This window comes from Helianthus annuus, chromosome 17 (assembly GCF_002127325.2).
Source record: "Helianthus annuus cultivar XRQ/B chromosome 17, HanXRQr2.0-SUNRISE, whole genome shotgun sequence".
NCBI classification, from domain to species: domain Eukaryota; kingdom Viridiplantae; phylum Streptophyta; class Magnoliopsida; order Asterales; family Asteraceae; genus Helianthus; species Helianthus annuus.
Window position 1 is genome coordinate 4398765 of NC_035449.2, and position 17672 is coordinate 4416436.

The following is a 17672-nucleotide window of genomic DNA, read 5'->3' on the forward strand; positions in this document are numbered from 1 at the left end:
AAAATATCATTATAACTTATAAATTAAAATGTTTAAGGTAAAAGTTGATTTTGTCGGAAGGTTTAGGATACCTAATCTAACAAAAAAATATTGGTTAGTTTAACATATATATTTAGAGGTCGAAATTAAGGTAACTATTCTAAAATAAGAAATGTTGATAGTAACTAAATAAAATTTTATACTTTATTCTATTTTATTTTATTTCGGGTGTCATATGCTATGCGACTTTTTGGAGAATTTGGAGGGCTCGGAATGCGAGTATCTTTGACAATTCCCATTGTTCAATTATGAAAGCGGTGGAGTACATAAAAGAAGATTCATTTATGTGGCTTAAAAATAAGTCTCCGGTCTTGGATTTGGATTGGGAGAGATGGAGCGACTTTAACGTGAGAAATGTCGTTATGTAATATGTTTATTGTTGGGACTTCCAGTTTCTAGCTGGCCCTGTTCTTCTATTTTTTATATAAAATAGCCGTCGTTCGAAAAAAAAGCTAGGACTTGAAGTTTAGTTATCGGAAGAAGTTATGTCTCAAGTGAAGTCATCTTGTGACAATCCTCGCCTCATAACAAGTAATGTCGACAGTATCCATAGAAGGATAGAGATGTTCCAGAAGCAGTCTTAAGGAAAGTTAGGGGTTGTTTGGCAACTTTTGAATGGTTAAGTGCTGAATCAGTAAGAGATATGAACCATTAAGAGTCAGTATAATGTTTAACCGTTCAGAGGCAAATATCAAACCAATTAAAATTAGTGGTCTTAACCATTCAAACTATGTATAATGCTTAACCATTCAGACATCCGTTCACAAAACAAACAGCCTGAACCATTAAGTTATGAACCAGTAAGAGGTAAGAGGCCTGAACCATTAAGAGCCCATTAAGAGCTAAACAAACAACCCTTTAGCATGTTTATGCCAAGGCAGGGGAGTAACTGGTTGGCAATGAGTAAGAGAACGGATTCCCTGCCGAGTCAGTTAACGAGAAAGTTTCTTAACTATTTATTATTTTTCTTTATAATATTTAATTTATGAATATTTCTTTACTTTAGTATTTCCTTTTCAATGTTTTTATTATTTTTTTCTTATTTAATAATTTAATATTTTATTGACTTAATTCCGTGTAATACACAGTGTTATAACCTATTATATATAATCTGAAACCCATCTATATTTATTATACGTCAGACAAGTAGGTTAAATAATCGATGTTAATATGTTATAGTTGACCAAAATAAAGAAAAAGGAGAGTGAATAAAGGACCATAGATTTAAGTATTTAAACAATACCTAATTTAGCATCACTATGCATATAATAACGATGGTCACGAGGAATTGGGAAGATAGCACCAACCATTTGAATATGATGTGGTGATCCACTGATCCTTTATGTAGTAAACAAGGCAAGATTTTGTTGACCACAATTCCAAGATTAAGCTTACAAAGGACCGTAGATAAGTGTGCAAAGACAGATGGATTCTCATTCTTGTTCCCTTCACCATTTACATAAAAATTAAAATTTAGTGGTGGTATCACATATCATTGATGAAATAGTTTATGTATTCCGAAATTTGAGTTACATCGGCATATCAAACTTTTCAAAGAGTACGATAACTTTTGGTTAATTAATACACGAGAGAGAAGTTAATGTCATTGATTTATGTATATGTCTAGGAGTTTGCAATTCACGGGTTCGACCCACTAAACTGACCCGCCAGATCACCATGTGATGGTATATAATGTGGTTCATGTTTCCTGACTTTGTAGCTAATTGCGGATCTTAATTTAAAAACGGTTTATGTATTTTACCCTAGTGTTTTAGGAGTAAACAAGCAGGCAATTAGTTTTTTGAAAAACACGAGTATCCCCTAATGTTGTTGAGGCGCTTATTTGCACGCAAGACTGACTCAAAAGGGATTAAAAGAAATCAACGAAGATGAGGACATCGAGAAAATAGACGATTTTGCAAAAGGTAAATATTCTTATTTTGTTAATCACATTAGAGTGTTCCTTTCTAATTACTAAATATTAAGTTTATTTAGAGTGTGCTTATTTGCATGCAAGTCATAGGTTTTTTGGGCTTTTAGGTTTTAGCTATATTTTTGGGCTTTAGGTTTTTTATTGTGTTTTGGAATTTAAGAGCCCATATGTCTCTAGAACACCTGATCTTCGAGCCCAAATCACTGCCTCTAACAATTAGCAGCCCAAATAAATTGTAACTAAACACATTGCAGCCCAGATCAATGTTGGAACTTGGAAGTAGTGGTGCACAAATCGGGTTTTCTGAATACCCGGTTCCGGGTATGGAACCGGGTTCGGGTACGATCGGGTTCTACAAAATCGGGTATTGACCATACCCGGGTCGGGTCTGGGTCCGGGTTTTATATAAAAAATGTATACCCTATATACCCGGGTTCGGGTCGGGTTTTCTAATACCCTGGTATTATAATACCCTATTTTCGGGTTTGGGTAGGGTCGGGTATGGATCGGGTTGGGTTCAGGTTTGGTTCGGGTATTCTATTTTTTGGATAAATCATAGAAATATAAAATGCAAAACCTTTTTATTTCATAAAAACATAGAAATACATGACACCTAAATAATCATTGAACCGGATCGAATAAGATGATGAACATAGATAGCTTCGAATAACTTGATCGTCTTCCTTTATTGTTCGTCATCAAAGACCCCTTTTATAGAGTACAGAGATACGATGTAAACCAAACAAATGATCATTATACACTTTCTAACGGCTATATAGCCGTTACCAAGGCACAAAACTCGAAAAAACACAAAAAAACGAAAAAACCTGAACAGGGTATTGGGAAACCCGGACCAGATATTGAAAAAACCCGGTTCCGGGTTCGGGTTGAAACCGGGTACTCGTAAAAACCGGGTTGAAAACGGGTATAAAAAAACCCGGTTCTTGGTTCGGGTTTTATAACAGAAATGCATACCAACTCCCACCCTATGGGTAGGGTCTTTCGGGTATAAAAAACCCGGGTTTTATAATACCCGGTTCCGGGTTTTATTTTCGGGTCCGGGTTTTTTGTGCACCAGTACTTGGAAGGTTCCATGAAAACCGTTGGAACCGGAACCGTGAAAACCGTTACATACCTGAACCGTGTATATATGTTATAATATTCGGTTCCGATTTTTAGTATAGAAAAAATACGGTCCCAGTTTTGGGTCGGTTTTGACGGGTTTGCACAATGATATAAGCGATATAGGTATTCAAATGCTTCAAACTACAACTTCACCTGTAACAAACATTGATAACTAACAACATTCACTTTAAGTAACACTGGAATAGATAACAAAAGGCAGATTCGCTCATTAAGCCATGGTTCACCTTGGTCGTTTCGGGCCAAGTGGAAAGGAAACTCGTTGAGGGGTATTTTGTTGCAGCATATCAGTCCTCTGTTCTTGAGACGAGTTCTGCTTAGAATCACTAGCTTCTTCATCTTCCTCTGTTTCTTCAACAGCTTCATTAGTTCGTTTCTTCGAAATCGCAAGCTGGTAATTTGGACTGATTAAAGTATCTGCCTCTGGAGGCAGCGCCATCCCCGGTCCACTCAGTAACCTTGGCAACGGAATTTTGTTCCTTTCCCTCGCCAATTCTAAAAGAACCTTTTTAAATAATTCATGTCACAATCATATAATACAACAGAATATATGAATAAAGACTATATGGTACGCTATGTAGTTAATATCCCGATATATCAACCGATATATCAACCGATATATCAGTGATATATCGGTTATCGGTCCTCTGCCGAGATAGCGGTACAAAATATTGGTCAGAATATCGGTACCGATAATATCAGCGATATTGTCCGATATAGGACCGATATTTGATCGATAAATCACCGATTTTCCCGATATCAGTACCATTCTTCTTTTTTCTACCGTTCATTTTTCTTTGTATTGCTGCAATTAGTGTTTTAAGTCTTAATTGTTAGTTGTTACTGTTAAATGTTAGTGTTTTAAGTCTTAGTCAGTTCTTGTTACAATTGTTAGTGTTAAATTGCTATATATATAAATTTAGCATGATATTAAAATTACCGATATCCCACCGCGATAACCAATATCTCAATATTGGTTCTTGACCGATATCCGATATTTTACTGCATTAACTACTTAGATGGTACGTACCTCTCGTGGAGGGGGTTGGGAGAAGCTGAAATTGACTTTAGACTGAATGGCGAGTTTGACATCATCAGAATCGATAGTAGCCTTGCCAGCATGCTCTGAATACACCTGCGCATCGGTGAGCACCTCCACTACGTAACGGTACCAAAGTTCGAGAAACTGGTGCACAACACGAGGTTCGTAGTTTTCAACACCCATTGATTTCAGCAATGTTTTAACAATCTTGGCATCCCTTGGCAAGTCCTCTTCTCCATCAGCCATTCCTCAAAGTTCTTATCTGCAAATAAAATACAACTGCCGACTTACACTAAACTCTACCAGAACTACACGAGAAAACATCACTAACGTAAGCAAACAAAACCTTCTGAACTGTTCCACGTGTGCAGTGGCGAAGCTTGAAAATTTCCACCGGGGGGTCGGAAGTCACCGAACCTAAAAATTCTATATAAGTAATTTTTTTTTATAAAACCGGGGGGTCGAAAAACGTATATACCTAAAAAATTCTATACGAAACGTACATACGTAAGACTACTGAGCGAAAAGTTCGGGAGGTCATGCCCCCCCGACAATTCACAAACCCACAGATCAAACGAGTCTAATGTATTTTTGGATAGAAAACCTACAACAATAAAGCAAAAATAGCTCAAATGATAAGAAATTTTAGTTCAATATTTTATACGGCTTAGTCTAGCCTAATCCTGGCTGAATAAATACCAAAAAGAAAAAGAGTACACGACACACTTCTCAAAAACCACTAACCAAAACTAAGTAACAAATCTCAAGGATCCATATATTCACCAACTTCGAGTTTCATCAGACCCTCCTTTATGGTCCCAGCCCACCTTAATGGTCCCAGCCCACCTTAACACCCATCCTATGTTGTCAAAGGTGTACCATATGCCTTCAGGCTCTCAGGCGCAGGTTTAGAGCGTTTTCTGGCGGAATTCCAGTAAAAAATGGTGAAAAACAACCCATAACTAAAGCTAGAATCAACCTAAATAAGCATAAAATCAACTTAAAACAGCCTAAACTAGCCCTAAAGTGAGCGTTTTAGGGCCTAAACAAGCCTAAAACATGTCTAAAACCCCTAAAAATGGTATTTTTGTACTATATGCCTAGCTTAAAAAAGCGCCTGGTGCCTAGGCTCCGGGCTAAGCCTATACGCTTTGAGTGAGCCTTGACGGCATAGCACACATCTTACTACCTAGTTTGTTAAATGCAAGTCGTATGAATCACGGATACGTGTGTGCACACTCAACCAGCTGGACTGCCGGAGACATACTATAACCGAAACACAACCACCATAAAATGATTAACACCGATATAGAGTTTGAAAACTAATCATGACTTTCTTAACAGAAAGCTCAATATGAGCAACAATTAAGACACATCACAATAATCCCTAACATTTCACAATGCAATTTGATCAACTAAACAAGCACATATGAATAACTCAGTCACAACCTAAACAGAATCAAAAGCACTAATGAGTAGCTATCGACAAGAGCAGTCTAGTACTCCTTGCATACACCTGGCAAATTCCTGTTCAACTACATCAAACATCACCCAAATATATCAATTGCAAACATTCGTAAACCCTAAATACTCAATTCTTCAATTAAAATCAACAAAAACAGATACACTCACAAGTAATAGGTGGAAATCGGTTAATCAGATCGTCCGATTTAGGTGAATATCTTTGATTTGACAACACAATGTCAGGTGAATTGTTTCGTGTTGCAGATAGAGGATAACGACGACTGTGTAGAATCGAACAAAATCACGTAAATCAGAGTTTAACGAGCGGAATTGGAGATGAAATAGATGATGTTTGTTTCTTCATACGAACAAAAGTAATAGGGCAAACGGGAATTAGGTTTTCTAGATTATGAGGGTGTTTGGGTTCCTTTTTTTTTTTTTTTTTTTGAGTAAATTACAAGTTTTGTCCTTTATGTTTACATCAAATTGCAGGCGTTGTCCTTTAGCGCAAAAGTTGACAAGTTATGTCCTTAATGTTTCAAAATCTTGCACGGTATGTCCTTTAGGCCTAACATAGTTAAATTTTTCTGTTAAATCAGGGTATTTTTGTAATTTTAGTATCTACATGAGGGTACTTTTGTAATTTTATATGTTTAATTAAAATTAAAAAATTAAAAAAACATAAAATTAAAAAATATATAAGTTAAGCCAAACATGCCCTATGTATTGGATAATTACATTTATGGCCCTTGTATTTTCTTACTTTGGAAAAATGATCGGTTTGTTATAGCGAAAATTACATGAATCCCGACTTTGACCTATTGTCAGCAATAATCTCAACTTAAGGATAGTTCTAACGTTTAACCCATTTTCTTCTGCCAAATTTTTTCTAACTGAGATCTAACCCAGTTAGTATTTTATGATGTGGATGATAATGTGGTTCACATCAGACTCTCTCTCTAAACCAAAGCCTTAATCAAAACCTACCACCACCACTATAACTTTTAGAAGAAGAGGAGAGGGAGTGGTGGTGGTGGGGGTTGTGGGTGATTTTGTACCGAGGACGTTGTGGGTTTTCTTGAAGGCGGTTTTCTTGATTATGGTTTTCAGAAGAAGAGGAATGGTAATGAGGATTGTGGGTGGTTATGTGATGGGGACGTTGTGTTGGGTTTCTTGAGTGTGGATGTTGGGGTGGTGGTGTAGTGATTCTGTGACAAGATGGTGGAGGTGGGTGGTGAAGGGGGTGACAGTGGGTGGCATAGTGGAGTTGGGTGGATACCAGTGGTGGTTATAATTGTGGTGGGGGTTGTAGAAAGAAGAAAAATAAGAGTTATTAGAGAATGAGAGCGGGTTCGATTTAATAAATTTAATCTTCTGTTTTTTCAAATGACAATTTACTCTATAAAAGTTCTTAATGTTTGTCCACGTCATAAAAAATAACTGGTTTAGACCTTAACTAGAAAAAAAAATAAGTGAAAGAAAATATGTTGAAAATTGGGACTGCTCTCGTACATTTATTAAGTTGAGACTAATGTTGACCAATAGTTTATAATTAAGATTATTAAACTCCAATTTCTCTTACGGTTTTAATTTTCTATTTAAAAAAATGGAATGTCTCTTACAAAAATTGAAAACAACCCTGAAAAGGAAAAAAAAAAAAAACACACGCAAACTACTATGAAACCTATTCACGACAATAACCTTGAAAACATATTGTGATTAATGATGATAATATAGTATGGAAATTTAAAAATATATCTAAAAGGGTTTATATGTTATATACACCGAATAACATATATAAACCCTAATTAAAACCTACCATCGCCACTATAACCTTTAGAATAAGAGGAGAGGGAGTGGTGGTGGTGGGTGGTTTTGTACCGAGGACGTTGTGGGTATTCTTGAAGGCGGTTTTCTTGATTATGGTTTTCAGAAGAAGAGGAGTGGTAATAGGTATACCTCTTTTCTCTTTAGGTTTCTAGATTATGTATCAGTATGGGAGGCAATTCTGACCCAAAGGGCATACAATTGGGTTAGTTTGGGTCTTTTTTAAATTACAATGGGTGAATTTGAGTGAGGAAGTTTAGTTAAGGGGGTTAAAATGGGTTATTTAAAAAATATAGAGTTTTATCAACGGGTCAAACAAACAGGGTTGAGAAAAGGGTTAGTTAGGGTTGAAAAAAAAAAGAAAAGAAACCACGGTGAACAACTAACTGGGTTGGTTATCTTCTTCAATCTTAACTTGATCGATCAAGAAACCATTCTTCTTCGCATTCTTCCTCTTCAATCCTGCTCGATTAAGGTTCTTTTTCTCTTCGATTCTGCTCGATTTTGTATCAGTCGTTTATTGTAAGACGGGTGGTGTTTTATATCGCGTTGTTCCTCCTGCCGTTGTTGTTATGTGGCTTGATGCCGTTTGCTTGCTGGGGTTGGTGAGTGGCTTGAGCATTTTGTTTTGCTGGTGATTGGTCGTGTATCTGAATGAATGTTTGTTAATTATTATGTGTACGGTAACTGTTGGTTTTCATGTATGTTAAAAACTGACCCGACCCGAAACCCGTTCTGACCCGGACCGGTTCTGACCCGGACCCGTTTCGTCCGGAACCAAAACAACCCTTTTTTATATTGACCCGTTTTGACCCGACCCGTTTTGACCCATTACCCGACCCGACCCAACTTGAGTTGATGAGAGTCCCTCTGTTTTGAAACTGACCTTAATCTTTACCCCATTTATGTCTTCTTTTCTTAAACGGGCCTTGATTGTGCTTCTGGTCAACAAAGCGTAGCTTCCTTGCCTCACCAAAAAATCGCAAAATCGGTCGCTTCCTGGTTTTTACTCGCCTAGGGTTACCTAAGGCGCAGAGACACGAGCCTTGTTGCGCTCTGCGCCTAGGCGCGCTTTTTAAGACCAAGGTTTGGATCAATTTCTTAATGTTTAAAGAGGGTTGTAGCGTCTTGTTGACCGATAATAATGTAAACTTGATCAAACCGAACCATGAGAAGTTTATTGTTCAGTTCAAATTGTTTGGAATGGATCGCGGGTAGTTCTGTTTATGGTTTCGACTTACACTGCATCATTTACACTTCAATTGAAGCATAATCGGTTCTTCACCTGTTTCACAAATTGTTCAGATTGTTATGTATTAATGTATTCTTGGTAGGGCTGTAAACGAACCAAACGTTCGGCGAACAGTTCGTGAACCGTTCGGCGGGAAGTTCGTTTGTGTTCGTTTAGTTAAATGAACAAACATGAACAACGGTCGCGTTCGTTCATTTATGTTCGTGAACGTTTGGTAACGTGTTCGTTTGTGTTCGATAGTTCATTAGTGTTTTGTTTTTATATATTATTTAAATATTACAAGATCGCGACAAATAAAATATTTAATAAGTGTTAGTGTCTTATATGATTTATTCATGAACGCGTGTTTGTGTTTTTTATTTCCATTTGTATTCATCAACGTTCGTTTTCGTTCGTTGTCTAACATTAACAAACAAACACAAATGAACACGAACAAGTTTATTTCCTTAACAAACGAACACGAACAAGTTTATTTCCTTAACAAACGAACACGAACATAAATCTCGTTCGATATGTGTTCATGAACCGTTTGTGAACACATATATTCTTTAACAAACGAACACGAACAAGGTCTCGTTCGTGTTCGTTCGGTTCGTTTGTAGCCCTAATTCTTGGTATTTTAATTTGATTTTGCAACTGTTTGCTGCAATGTCTCAAGTCTCAACTAATCGGCGCATTATCTTTTTATACCCACCTCAAGTTTGTCTGATTATTTAAAGATAAAAATGGAACTTTGGTGTTTTATATGGATCGAAGCTCTTTTATTTTGATATATAGATCTATTAGCTAATGCTTTTGATTTCAATGTTTGTGTTTAAATTGAAAATAATCTCAAGTTTCAGTTTTGTTGCTTTTCGGCTCTCACTGTTCACTAACATAAATATTTTCGTGCACTTTCCAGATTTTTAGTCCAAAATGGAGCACGGTTCATATAAGGATCAGTCAGCTTCAACATTTTCTTTGGCCGAGGATCATACACTGGCGAACGCTCTAAGATTTACCCTCAACCAAGAGTCAGTACATGTTTTCCATTTTTTTTTCTAGTTTCGGTTAATATATTTTGCGGTGCTTTTCGTTTACATTTTATATTCTGTGATGCTAAAGTTTTGTACTATGTCATGTAATGCTTTATACTTAATTATGGCATTTCAGTCCAAGAGTTTCAGTCTGCGGATACAGCATTCCTCATCCTTCAGAGGCTCGAGTCAACATAAGAGTCCAGACAACTGGTATGTGTTTGCATCATCTCTTTTCTTACTGTTTTAAATATCTATTAGAGGTTTTTGTTATGTATTGGTAATTACGTTTATGATTATATCTTATACGATTGATACATGCATCTTAATATTATTTATACAAGTTGCTAGTTTTAAAAAACAGTTGAGGCGCGCCTCACGGCGAAACGGCCAAAAAACGATTCTGAAGCGCGGCTCAGGGGGTTTATACTGTATGTGCGCCTCAGAGGAGCTGAGGCGCTAAAATGGCTGCGCCTCAGGTGCGCCTCAGGGGTTTTTGATATTTGGCTTTGATGTATTTGAGTTTTTTTGTCTCAATTTCAAGCAATTTATGTCTTTTTTATGTGTGTTTTTTTATTATTTTGATGATGAATTTAGTTAGTATTACAATTTTTATAAGATATATAATATTTATATTTATTTTTTAACACCGCCTCGGTTCGCCTCGAGGCTTACGCCTCGTGAGGTGAAGGGTAAACGCCTCGAAAAAGTTTTGGATTACTTTGTGTTCCCACCAGTGTCCATTAGATAGGCGGGTTGGGCCGAAAGGGGTCAATGTGGGTTCATGTTAAAACAGTTTGCTTTAGTGCTGGCAATAAGGGTTGGTTCTGTTGGTTTGACAGTTTGATTTGCAAACACTGTGATAAAAATAATCAATTTTCTTTTTCTAAAATAGAACAAAACTATATGGTTTTTAATATAAGACCATAACTCGGGTAGATATTATCATAAATAAGCGACCCATCTATTTAGAATATTTGTTTGGTTAGAATGTCGATCCATGTTACGTGGTTTGGTTTTGTAGGTGATCCCGCAAAAGAAGTACTGAAAGACTCGTGTCAAGATTTGATGATGATATGTCAGCATGTACGGAGCACCTTTGACCAAGCTGTCGCTGATTTTAAAAACGATAGCGGTTCTGAAAGCGAGTAAATGGACAACTCTTTTGATCGTTTTATATTTCTACCTACTTATGGATTATATAGTTTGATATTATTTGTTATGAATGGTGGAATTATTTGATATTACTTACGGAAAGACAGACGAGACAAGAACTACATAATTACAAATTTACACCAATCCGACTAACGGATATCTATAAACTTGGATCTATTCCTAAACCAAAGAAAACCTAAAGATCTGATATCGCTAAAAATGTCATCGATCTTGGCTTGAGTTCCGCTGAATCTCAACCCATTCCTAGCCTTCCAAACACACCAACAAGTGATCAACACGATCCTTATGCATCTTGGCTTGAAAAGCTTCCTTTTTCCCCCGTCTTTTTGCCGCAATGATTATGCATCTCGAGAAGATCTCTAAAAGATGTATCTCAATACATGATAAAGATCATTATTCAAACCACCTTTATGGGGCGGAAATAAATGGTCATAGGAACAAATGGTAGAAAAAGATATGGAGAACATCGAGTACGGTTGGGTGTTAGCTTGGTGGTTGCGATGTTTACGATGGTGGGTTGTTTGTTATTTTTGCCATTGTGAATGGGATCGGTGTCACCATTGCCGCTCTCACTCATTCCTTTAGTTCCAGTGTTCTTGGTTGCCTCTCGCATGCTTCCAACACAAATCACTAATTACTTATCTATCTTTTTTTAGAAATGTAGAATAAGTGGGTGTCGGAGGCATGCGATATAAAGATGAATATTATATCGCATGCCTCCGACAGAAATCACTACACCATGCATGCATATTTTATTTGTTATATATTAAGATACATTTCGAGAATTAGACAACTAATTAGTGATTTGGGTTGGAGACATGCGATATAAACATGAGAACGGCCGCCATGAACACCAGAACTAAAAGAATGAGCGGGAGTGGCGATGATGCCTCAGGTACCATTCCTAGAGGCAAAAAGAACAAGAACCCACAACCATAATCATCACAAACACCAATCTAACACCCAAACCGTACTCGAGATTCTCCGTATCTTTTTCTATCCTACCTCCGCTTATTTCCACACCCCCCCTTTTATGGCTGCTGGCTAAGGCTTTATCGCGGTTTTTGGCGGCTTAACACACACTTTTGGATGCTGGCTAAGGCTTAGCCTGTGTTTTTGGGACGAATGCACATAGATAATATTATTCAAGATTTATACTGATAAGATTTATTACAAATATATTTAGAATTAAACACACAATATATTGTAGTAGCAAGATGTATTAAAGTCCATGATTTATGAAAAAATATTATACATTAATCATCTAAAATAACATATATTCATTAATTATTGAATATTTTCATACTATAAATTTTCAACCATTGTATGCATTGAGTGGGTGTACTTAATGCTTAGGGGGATTTTCAAAAAAAAAAAAAAAAACTTGATTTTCACTTTTAACCTAAACTTATTTGATTTTTTTTTTACTTTTAACCCAAAAGTTTTCGTCTTTCGCAATTTAACCTCACAATTTTTTTACTTTCAACTTTAGTCCCTTATATTTTCCATCTTACGCAAATTTTTCGTTTTACGTTCCGTTTTTAAATTCTGCGAGTTAACACAGCGCAATGTGTGTGCGGTTCAACATTTTTACGCTGTCTATTTTTACCAGTTTGATAGGTTCATTGCAACTACCAGTTTAATAGGTTCATTGCAACGCACGAGTCCTATGTCAACTTAGTTATTATTTTCTATATTTTACGTTTCGGTCTAAGTTATTCGCATTAACACACCGCAAATTTAGTGTTGATGGCCCCGCCGCAACGCGGGGTGCTTAATACTAGTTATACAATAATTGTAGACAGGGGTATCCAAAATTCCAAATATCCAATATCCAATAATAATAGGGAAAAAAATTGAAAGAAAAAGCAAGTAGCCCATGAAGAAGGATGAGGCCTTCAATGCCCACCATTCATCTAAAGATAACAAAACCTTGTGAAAACAAACACTACCACTCTCTCTATCTCCATCATATTTGCTTCTTCTTCTCCACCCTCCAAACACTAACACTTGCAGACTAAATTATGGCTCTTAGAATGTGGGCTTCTTCCACAGCCAATGCTCTAAGGCTATCCTCTGCTACCAGACCCCATTTCTCCCCTCTTTCCAGGTGCTTCTCTTCAGGTAAATTTACCTTTCTACCCTTCCATCCTATGATATCTTTATCATAGTATGTTATGTGTGTTTTCTTCAAATGACAAAATATAAACTTGATATATGCATTGCAGTTTTGGATGGTTTGAAGTATGCAAATTCACATGAATGGGTCAAGCATGAAGGCTCTGTTGCTACTATTGGTATTACTGACCATGCTCAGGTTTTTTTCTTTACTTTCTATATCATTTTTACTATTTATATTATCTGGGTCGTCTTATTCCCACACCCTTTTCACTCTGTCTCTCTTTATATATATCTATGCGTACTTGTCATTACTATTATTATTATTACTGTTACTGTTACTATTACTGTATGTCTACATACCTTAGAACCGAGCCCGTGTAGCGTAGGCTAGGCGAACGCGGGCATTATACTTAGTTGGTATAAATTCACATATACTTAGTTGATAAATTTTTGAGTTAATTACTGTTTTTGTCCCTGTGGTTTTTCAGAAATCACTGTTTCAGTCCATTAGTTTAAAAATTGCGATTTCAGTCCCTGTGGTTTCACTTTCGTAACCATTTCAGTCCACCTCGTAACCATTTCAGTCCCTGTAGTTACAGATTAAATGGATTGAAATGGTTACGAAAGTGAAACCATAGGGACTGAAATGGTTACGAAAGTGAAACCACAGGGACTGAAATCGGAATTTTTAAACTAGAATAGCACGTTGTGAAAGAGGTTGTTTATGATTATGGACTTGTAATGTAGCCTAAAAGCCTTGTTTTTTAAGTTTAAAATAATAAATAAACGCAGGACCATCTTGGAGAGGTTGTCTTTGTGGATTTACCAGAAACCGGTGGCTCTGTGACCAAAGCCACCGGTTTTGGAGCAGTAGAAAGTGTCAAAGCCACCAGTGACGTTAACTCCCCAATCTCTGGAGAGATCGTTGAGGTGAACTCGAAGCTGTCCGAGACTCCTGGTTTGGTAACTCCCTAGTCTTTGTTCATATATATATTTTAATGTTGGATAGAACCTAAATCACCATCTTAAAGTTAATGGTAACAAAGTATAGAGGTTTAATGACCTACCTTTTTATATTTTAAAAAGAGTAAACTGCCATTTTGGTCTCTGAGGTTTGGTCACTTTTGCCACTTTAGTCCAAAACTCAAACCTTTTGCATCTGGGTCTTATGGTTTCAATTTTATTGCCATTTTAGTCCAAAAGTGAAATCAGGTCATATTTGTCTTATAAAATCCTGCTATTTTGTCCTATTAATCAGGGGCAAAATGGTCATTTTATTTTATTAGTTTTTAATTAACATATATTTTTAATTAAAATGGCTATTTTACCCCTGAGGAAAAGGACAAAATAGCAGAATTTTATAAGACAAATATGACCTAATTTCTAATTTGGACCAAAATGGCAATAAAAATGAAACCACAGGAACCTACATGCAAAAGATTTGAGTTTTAGACTAAAATGGCAAAAGTGACCAAACCACAGGGACCAAAATGACAGTTTACTCTTTTAAAAAAGACACTAGTTGATTTTTGGTATTGAAAAACAACTTATTTGACCTTAAAAAAATGTAACATTTATATATGACTAAAAATTGAACTTTATGAATGTTAAAGATCAATTCAAGCCCATATGAAGATGGATGGATGATAAAGGTGAAGCCCAGCAACCCATCAGAGCTGGAATCTTTAATGGGTGCAAAAGAGTACACAAAGTTCTGTGAAGAAGAAGATGCTGCTCACTAAACATGAACATACATGATGTCCATCTCACCATTTTTTTTCGTTTATTCCTCGACTTCGACTAACTGAAATCTCAGTCCTTTTAAATTAAATCATGTTATTCGAACCTTTGATCTATAAATCATATTATTCGGAGGTTCTGTATTGATCCGTGGGTGATTTTTCCAATGTTTTCGTCAGTGACCACTCAGTATAATTGCAGGTGATCCATAAGTGAAGTCTTTACCCACCCCTTTTCACCACGGATATTTACCTACGGATTACCTACGAACATCGTTGACGACGGATTTAACGAAACAATTTGTTTATTTTACAAGATAATTTTGAAAATTACCTAGAAAGGTATAAAATATCCTATATTTGGGTCTCTAAATTTTTCAAAAAAAAGTTCATTTTCACTTTTAAATTAGTTAAATACTAGAGATATGGTTCGATCCGGAGGGCAACCCGGTTTTACCTAGCTGTTACCCCAGCGAGTCTCTCGTGTGGGGGCAGTATGGTTTTCGGGCGAAGGTCAGTCAGAGCGGCAGCCGGGGCCCGATAGAACATCGCGTCTGAGAATGCTGGGCTGACGGGTAACTTTCCTTGACGGGGACCCGGTGACCAATGGTCCATGTACATATTGAAAGTCACCCTTAAAAAAAAAAAATACTAGAGATAAAATCTAATATTATTGATTCATAGATCTTTGTTTATTTTTTGCTGACCCTTTTTCCATTCATCAAACATAATTGCAAAACATGAATTTGAACATTTGCATGATACTATAATCAAATATATATATAATAATAATATTGTACTTCTTGTTTATTATTACATGAACTACAAGTTTTTACACATTCTTTCATATTTATATGATGAATGCATAACTATTAAGCCACAATATTAACAACTCGTGTTCAAATGATGGAAATCTTAAGCCTCACCAATCACCATAAGAAGCAGCAATAGACATCAGTTTGGATCTCGATTCTTCTTCGATGGCCGTATCAGCAGATACAGCTACAACGTCGTTGTTTTCATGGTTCAAAACTTCATGTTCCGTCACACATGAAAACCTTCCTGGCTCGCGATAAGAGATGGCGATGAGCGATTCCTTAACATTCTCTAGTGAAACATCCTCATACCCTGGGCTATAATCCATATAATGTATGTTTTTCCCTGTTAAACAATTCATAAATATTTAAAAAACATTTTAATAATTTATGTACCATCATCAAATGAAGAAACCAACGAAAGCAGTGACATAGGCGGAACCTAGGGTGTTCAAAATTCGTTTCGAATTCGAAAAACTCGAAGTTTGATTTAATTCGATTGGATTATTAAGAATTTGTTTCGATTATCAAGAATTCGATTCAATTAGAGTCCAGTAAATCGAACACTAATGAACGCAAATTTATAATTTTAAATTCGACCGAAATTCGAATTAAAACTATATATATTTATTTATTATTTTTATATATAATACATTTATAACTTTTATTAGCTATAGTATAAATAAGTCTCAAAATTTATTCTAAGTATTAGAATAGCCCATTACCAAACCCATTACAAAGCCCATAACTTAAATAAATTTATTATATATTTTAACTGAAATTGAATTAAAACAAAGTTATTCAAATTCATCCGAATTCGATTCGAATACGAATTTTTAAGCTAATTAAAATCGAATTGGCTATCCAAATTCGATTCGAATTCGAATTTTTAAGCTAATTAAAATCGAATTGGCTAGTTCTTAATCGAATTTGAACCGAATACGAATTCAAACAGAAAAATAAATTATTCGAAAAATTTCGATTCGAGCAATTCGAAATTTCGATATTCGATTCAATGAACACCCTAGCGGAACCAGAACTTCTTTATGGGGGTCATTATAAGGCTTTATTCTCTACCAACTACAAATAGAGGGTTCAAATTATGTTTTTCTACGAAAATCTCATATATTGTATATATATAATTCTAATAAATTCTCCCGACCGAAGGGTCAGCTGACCCTCCTGACCCCTCTAGTTTCACTCATGAAGATTAGACGTTGGATTTCAATATTGAAATCAATTCTACCTTTCAATTCAACATCAATTCGGATATGAATTGAACATATACAAGGGATATACATACAAACATTTAAAGGAATATATGGTTCGGGTAAACGAATATATTGATAACGGGATAACTTAAACAATTTTAAATTGGAATAAAAAAAACATGCATGCATGGGGAGATAGATAATGAAGAAGAAGGTACCTTGAGATATAGCGATGATCGGTGAACCAACGGCGTCGATCTCCGGCTCCGTCGGTTCGTCGTTGTTTGGGGGAAAATAGGAGCGTTTAGGAATGAGAATTTGGTTCGGTAGGAGAGAATCTTTGTATGAATTGAATCTTTTGTACCCAAACAACTTTTTTCCTACGTGTAACTTTGGATGCCTTTGACCTACAAATTTAATCATGTCATCTTAAAAAAAAAGAGTAAATTGCCATTTTAGTTCTTGTGGTTTGGGTCATTTTGCCAGTTTAGTCCAAAGGTTTCATTTTTAACATCTGGATCCAAAAAGGTTTCATAGTTGCCATTTTGGTCCAACTGACTTAACTCCATCCATATCTGTTAAAGCTGCCAAGGGCATTTTTGGCATTTCATTTTTCTTTTTATTAACCCTTTTTTCTTAATTGCTTTTCTCTTTCATTTTGGCGCCCTTTTCACCCTGTATATAACCAGATCTCTTGAAACCCTAAAATCCTAATTAACTTCGAGCAAAGCATATAGCCATCATTTAACAGTGGTCTTAGCCCTAAATCCAGATCCTCTCCTGGCAATCTATACATAAATCTCATATCATCCTCCTCTCTATACCCAATATCCACCATCATATCCTTCAGTACAATGACTGAAAAGTAGTCTAAGTTAACCTTGTCAACATAAG

At 36.0% G+C, this 17672-nt stretch overlaps 3 protein-coding genes and 1 long non-coding RNA gene across 10 annotated transcripts; 2 read left to right on the plus strand and 2 right to left on the minus strand.

The window, feature by feature from the left end:
* Nucleotides 1-3198: 3198 nt before the first annotated feature.
* On the minus strand, nt 3199-6027 carry LOC118489070 (transcription initiation factor TFIID subunit 9-like). Of its 4 annotated transcripts, XM_035986615.1 has the most exons (5): nt 5790-6026; nt 5607-5692; nt 4504-4574; nt 4146-4419; nt 3199-3620 (listed from the first exon to the last, which is right to left on the minus strand). In XM_035986615.1, exons 4-5 carry the CDS (start codon nt 4401-4403, stop codon nt 3339-3341), a joined length of 540 nt encoding a protein of 179 aa, XP_035842508.1. In that variant the 5' UTR covers nt 4404-4419; nt 4504-4574; nt 5607-5692; nt 5790-6026; the 3' UTR covers nt 3199-3338. The 4 variants fall into 4 exon arrangements, with proteins under 4 accessions (XP_035842508.1, XP_035842507.1, XP_035842509.1 ...); XM_035986614.1 differs by lacking the exon at nt 5607-5692; XM_035986616.1 differs by lacking the exon at nt 5607-5692 and having other exon boundaries at nt 4504-4583.
* A 1447-nt stretch (nt 6028-7474) lies between these two features.
* LOC118489072 (DNA-directed RNA polymerases I and III subunit RPAC2-like) lies at nt 7475-11001 on the plus strand. 4 transcript variants are annotated; one of them, XM_035986622.1, is made up of 4 exons: nt 7475-7574; nt 9602-9713; nt 9853-9929; nt 10741-11001. In XM_035986622.1, exons 2-4 carry the CDS (start codon nt 9616-9618, stop codon nt 10866-10868), a joined length of 303 nt encoding a protein of 100 aa, XP_035842515.1. In that variant the 5' UTR covers nt 7475-7574; nt 9602-9615; the 3' UTR covers nt 10869-11001. The 4 variants fall into 4 exon arrangements, with proteins under 4 accessions (XP_035842515.1, XP_035842512.1, XP_035842514.1 ...); XM_035986619.1 differs by lacking the exon at nt 7475-7574 and adding an exon at nt 7768-7923; XM_035986621.1 differs by lacking the exon at nt 7475-7574 and adding an exon at nt 7938-8053.
* A 1782-nt stretch (nt 11002-12783) lies between these two features.
* Nucleotides 12784-14903, plus strand: LOC118489071 (glycine cleavage system H protein, mitochondrial). Its single transcript, XM_035986618.1, has 4 exons — nt 12784-13016; nt 13121-13209; nt 13806-13976; nt 14627-14903. Exons 1-4 carry the CDS (start codon nt 12917-12919, stop codon nt 14753-14755), a joined length of 489 nt encoding a protein of 162 aa, XP_035842511.1. The 5' UTR covers nt 12784-12916; the 3' UTR covers nt 14756-14903.
* A 632-nt stretch (nt 14904-15535) lies between these two features.
* LOC110922219 lies at nt 15536-17120 on the minus strand. Its single transcript, XR_002582984.2, has 2 exons — nt 16997-17120; nt 15536-15913 (listed from the first exon to the last, which is right to left on the minus strand). It is a non-coding gene; the product is annotated as an uncharacterized LOC110922219 (long non-coding RNA).
* Nucleotides 17121-17672: the final 552 nt, after the last annotated feature.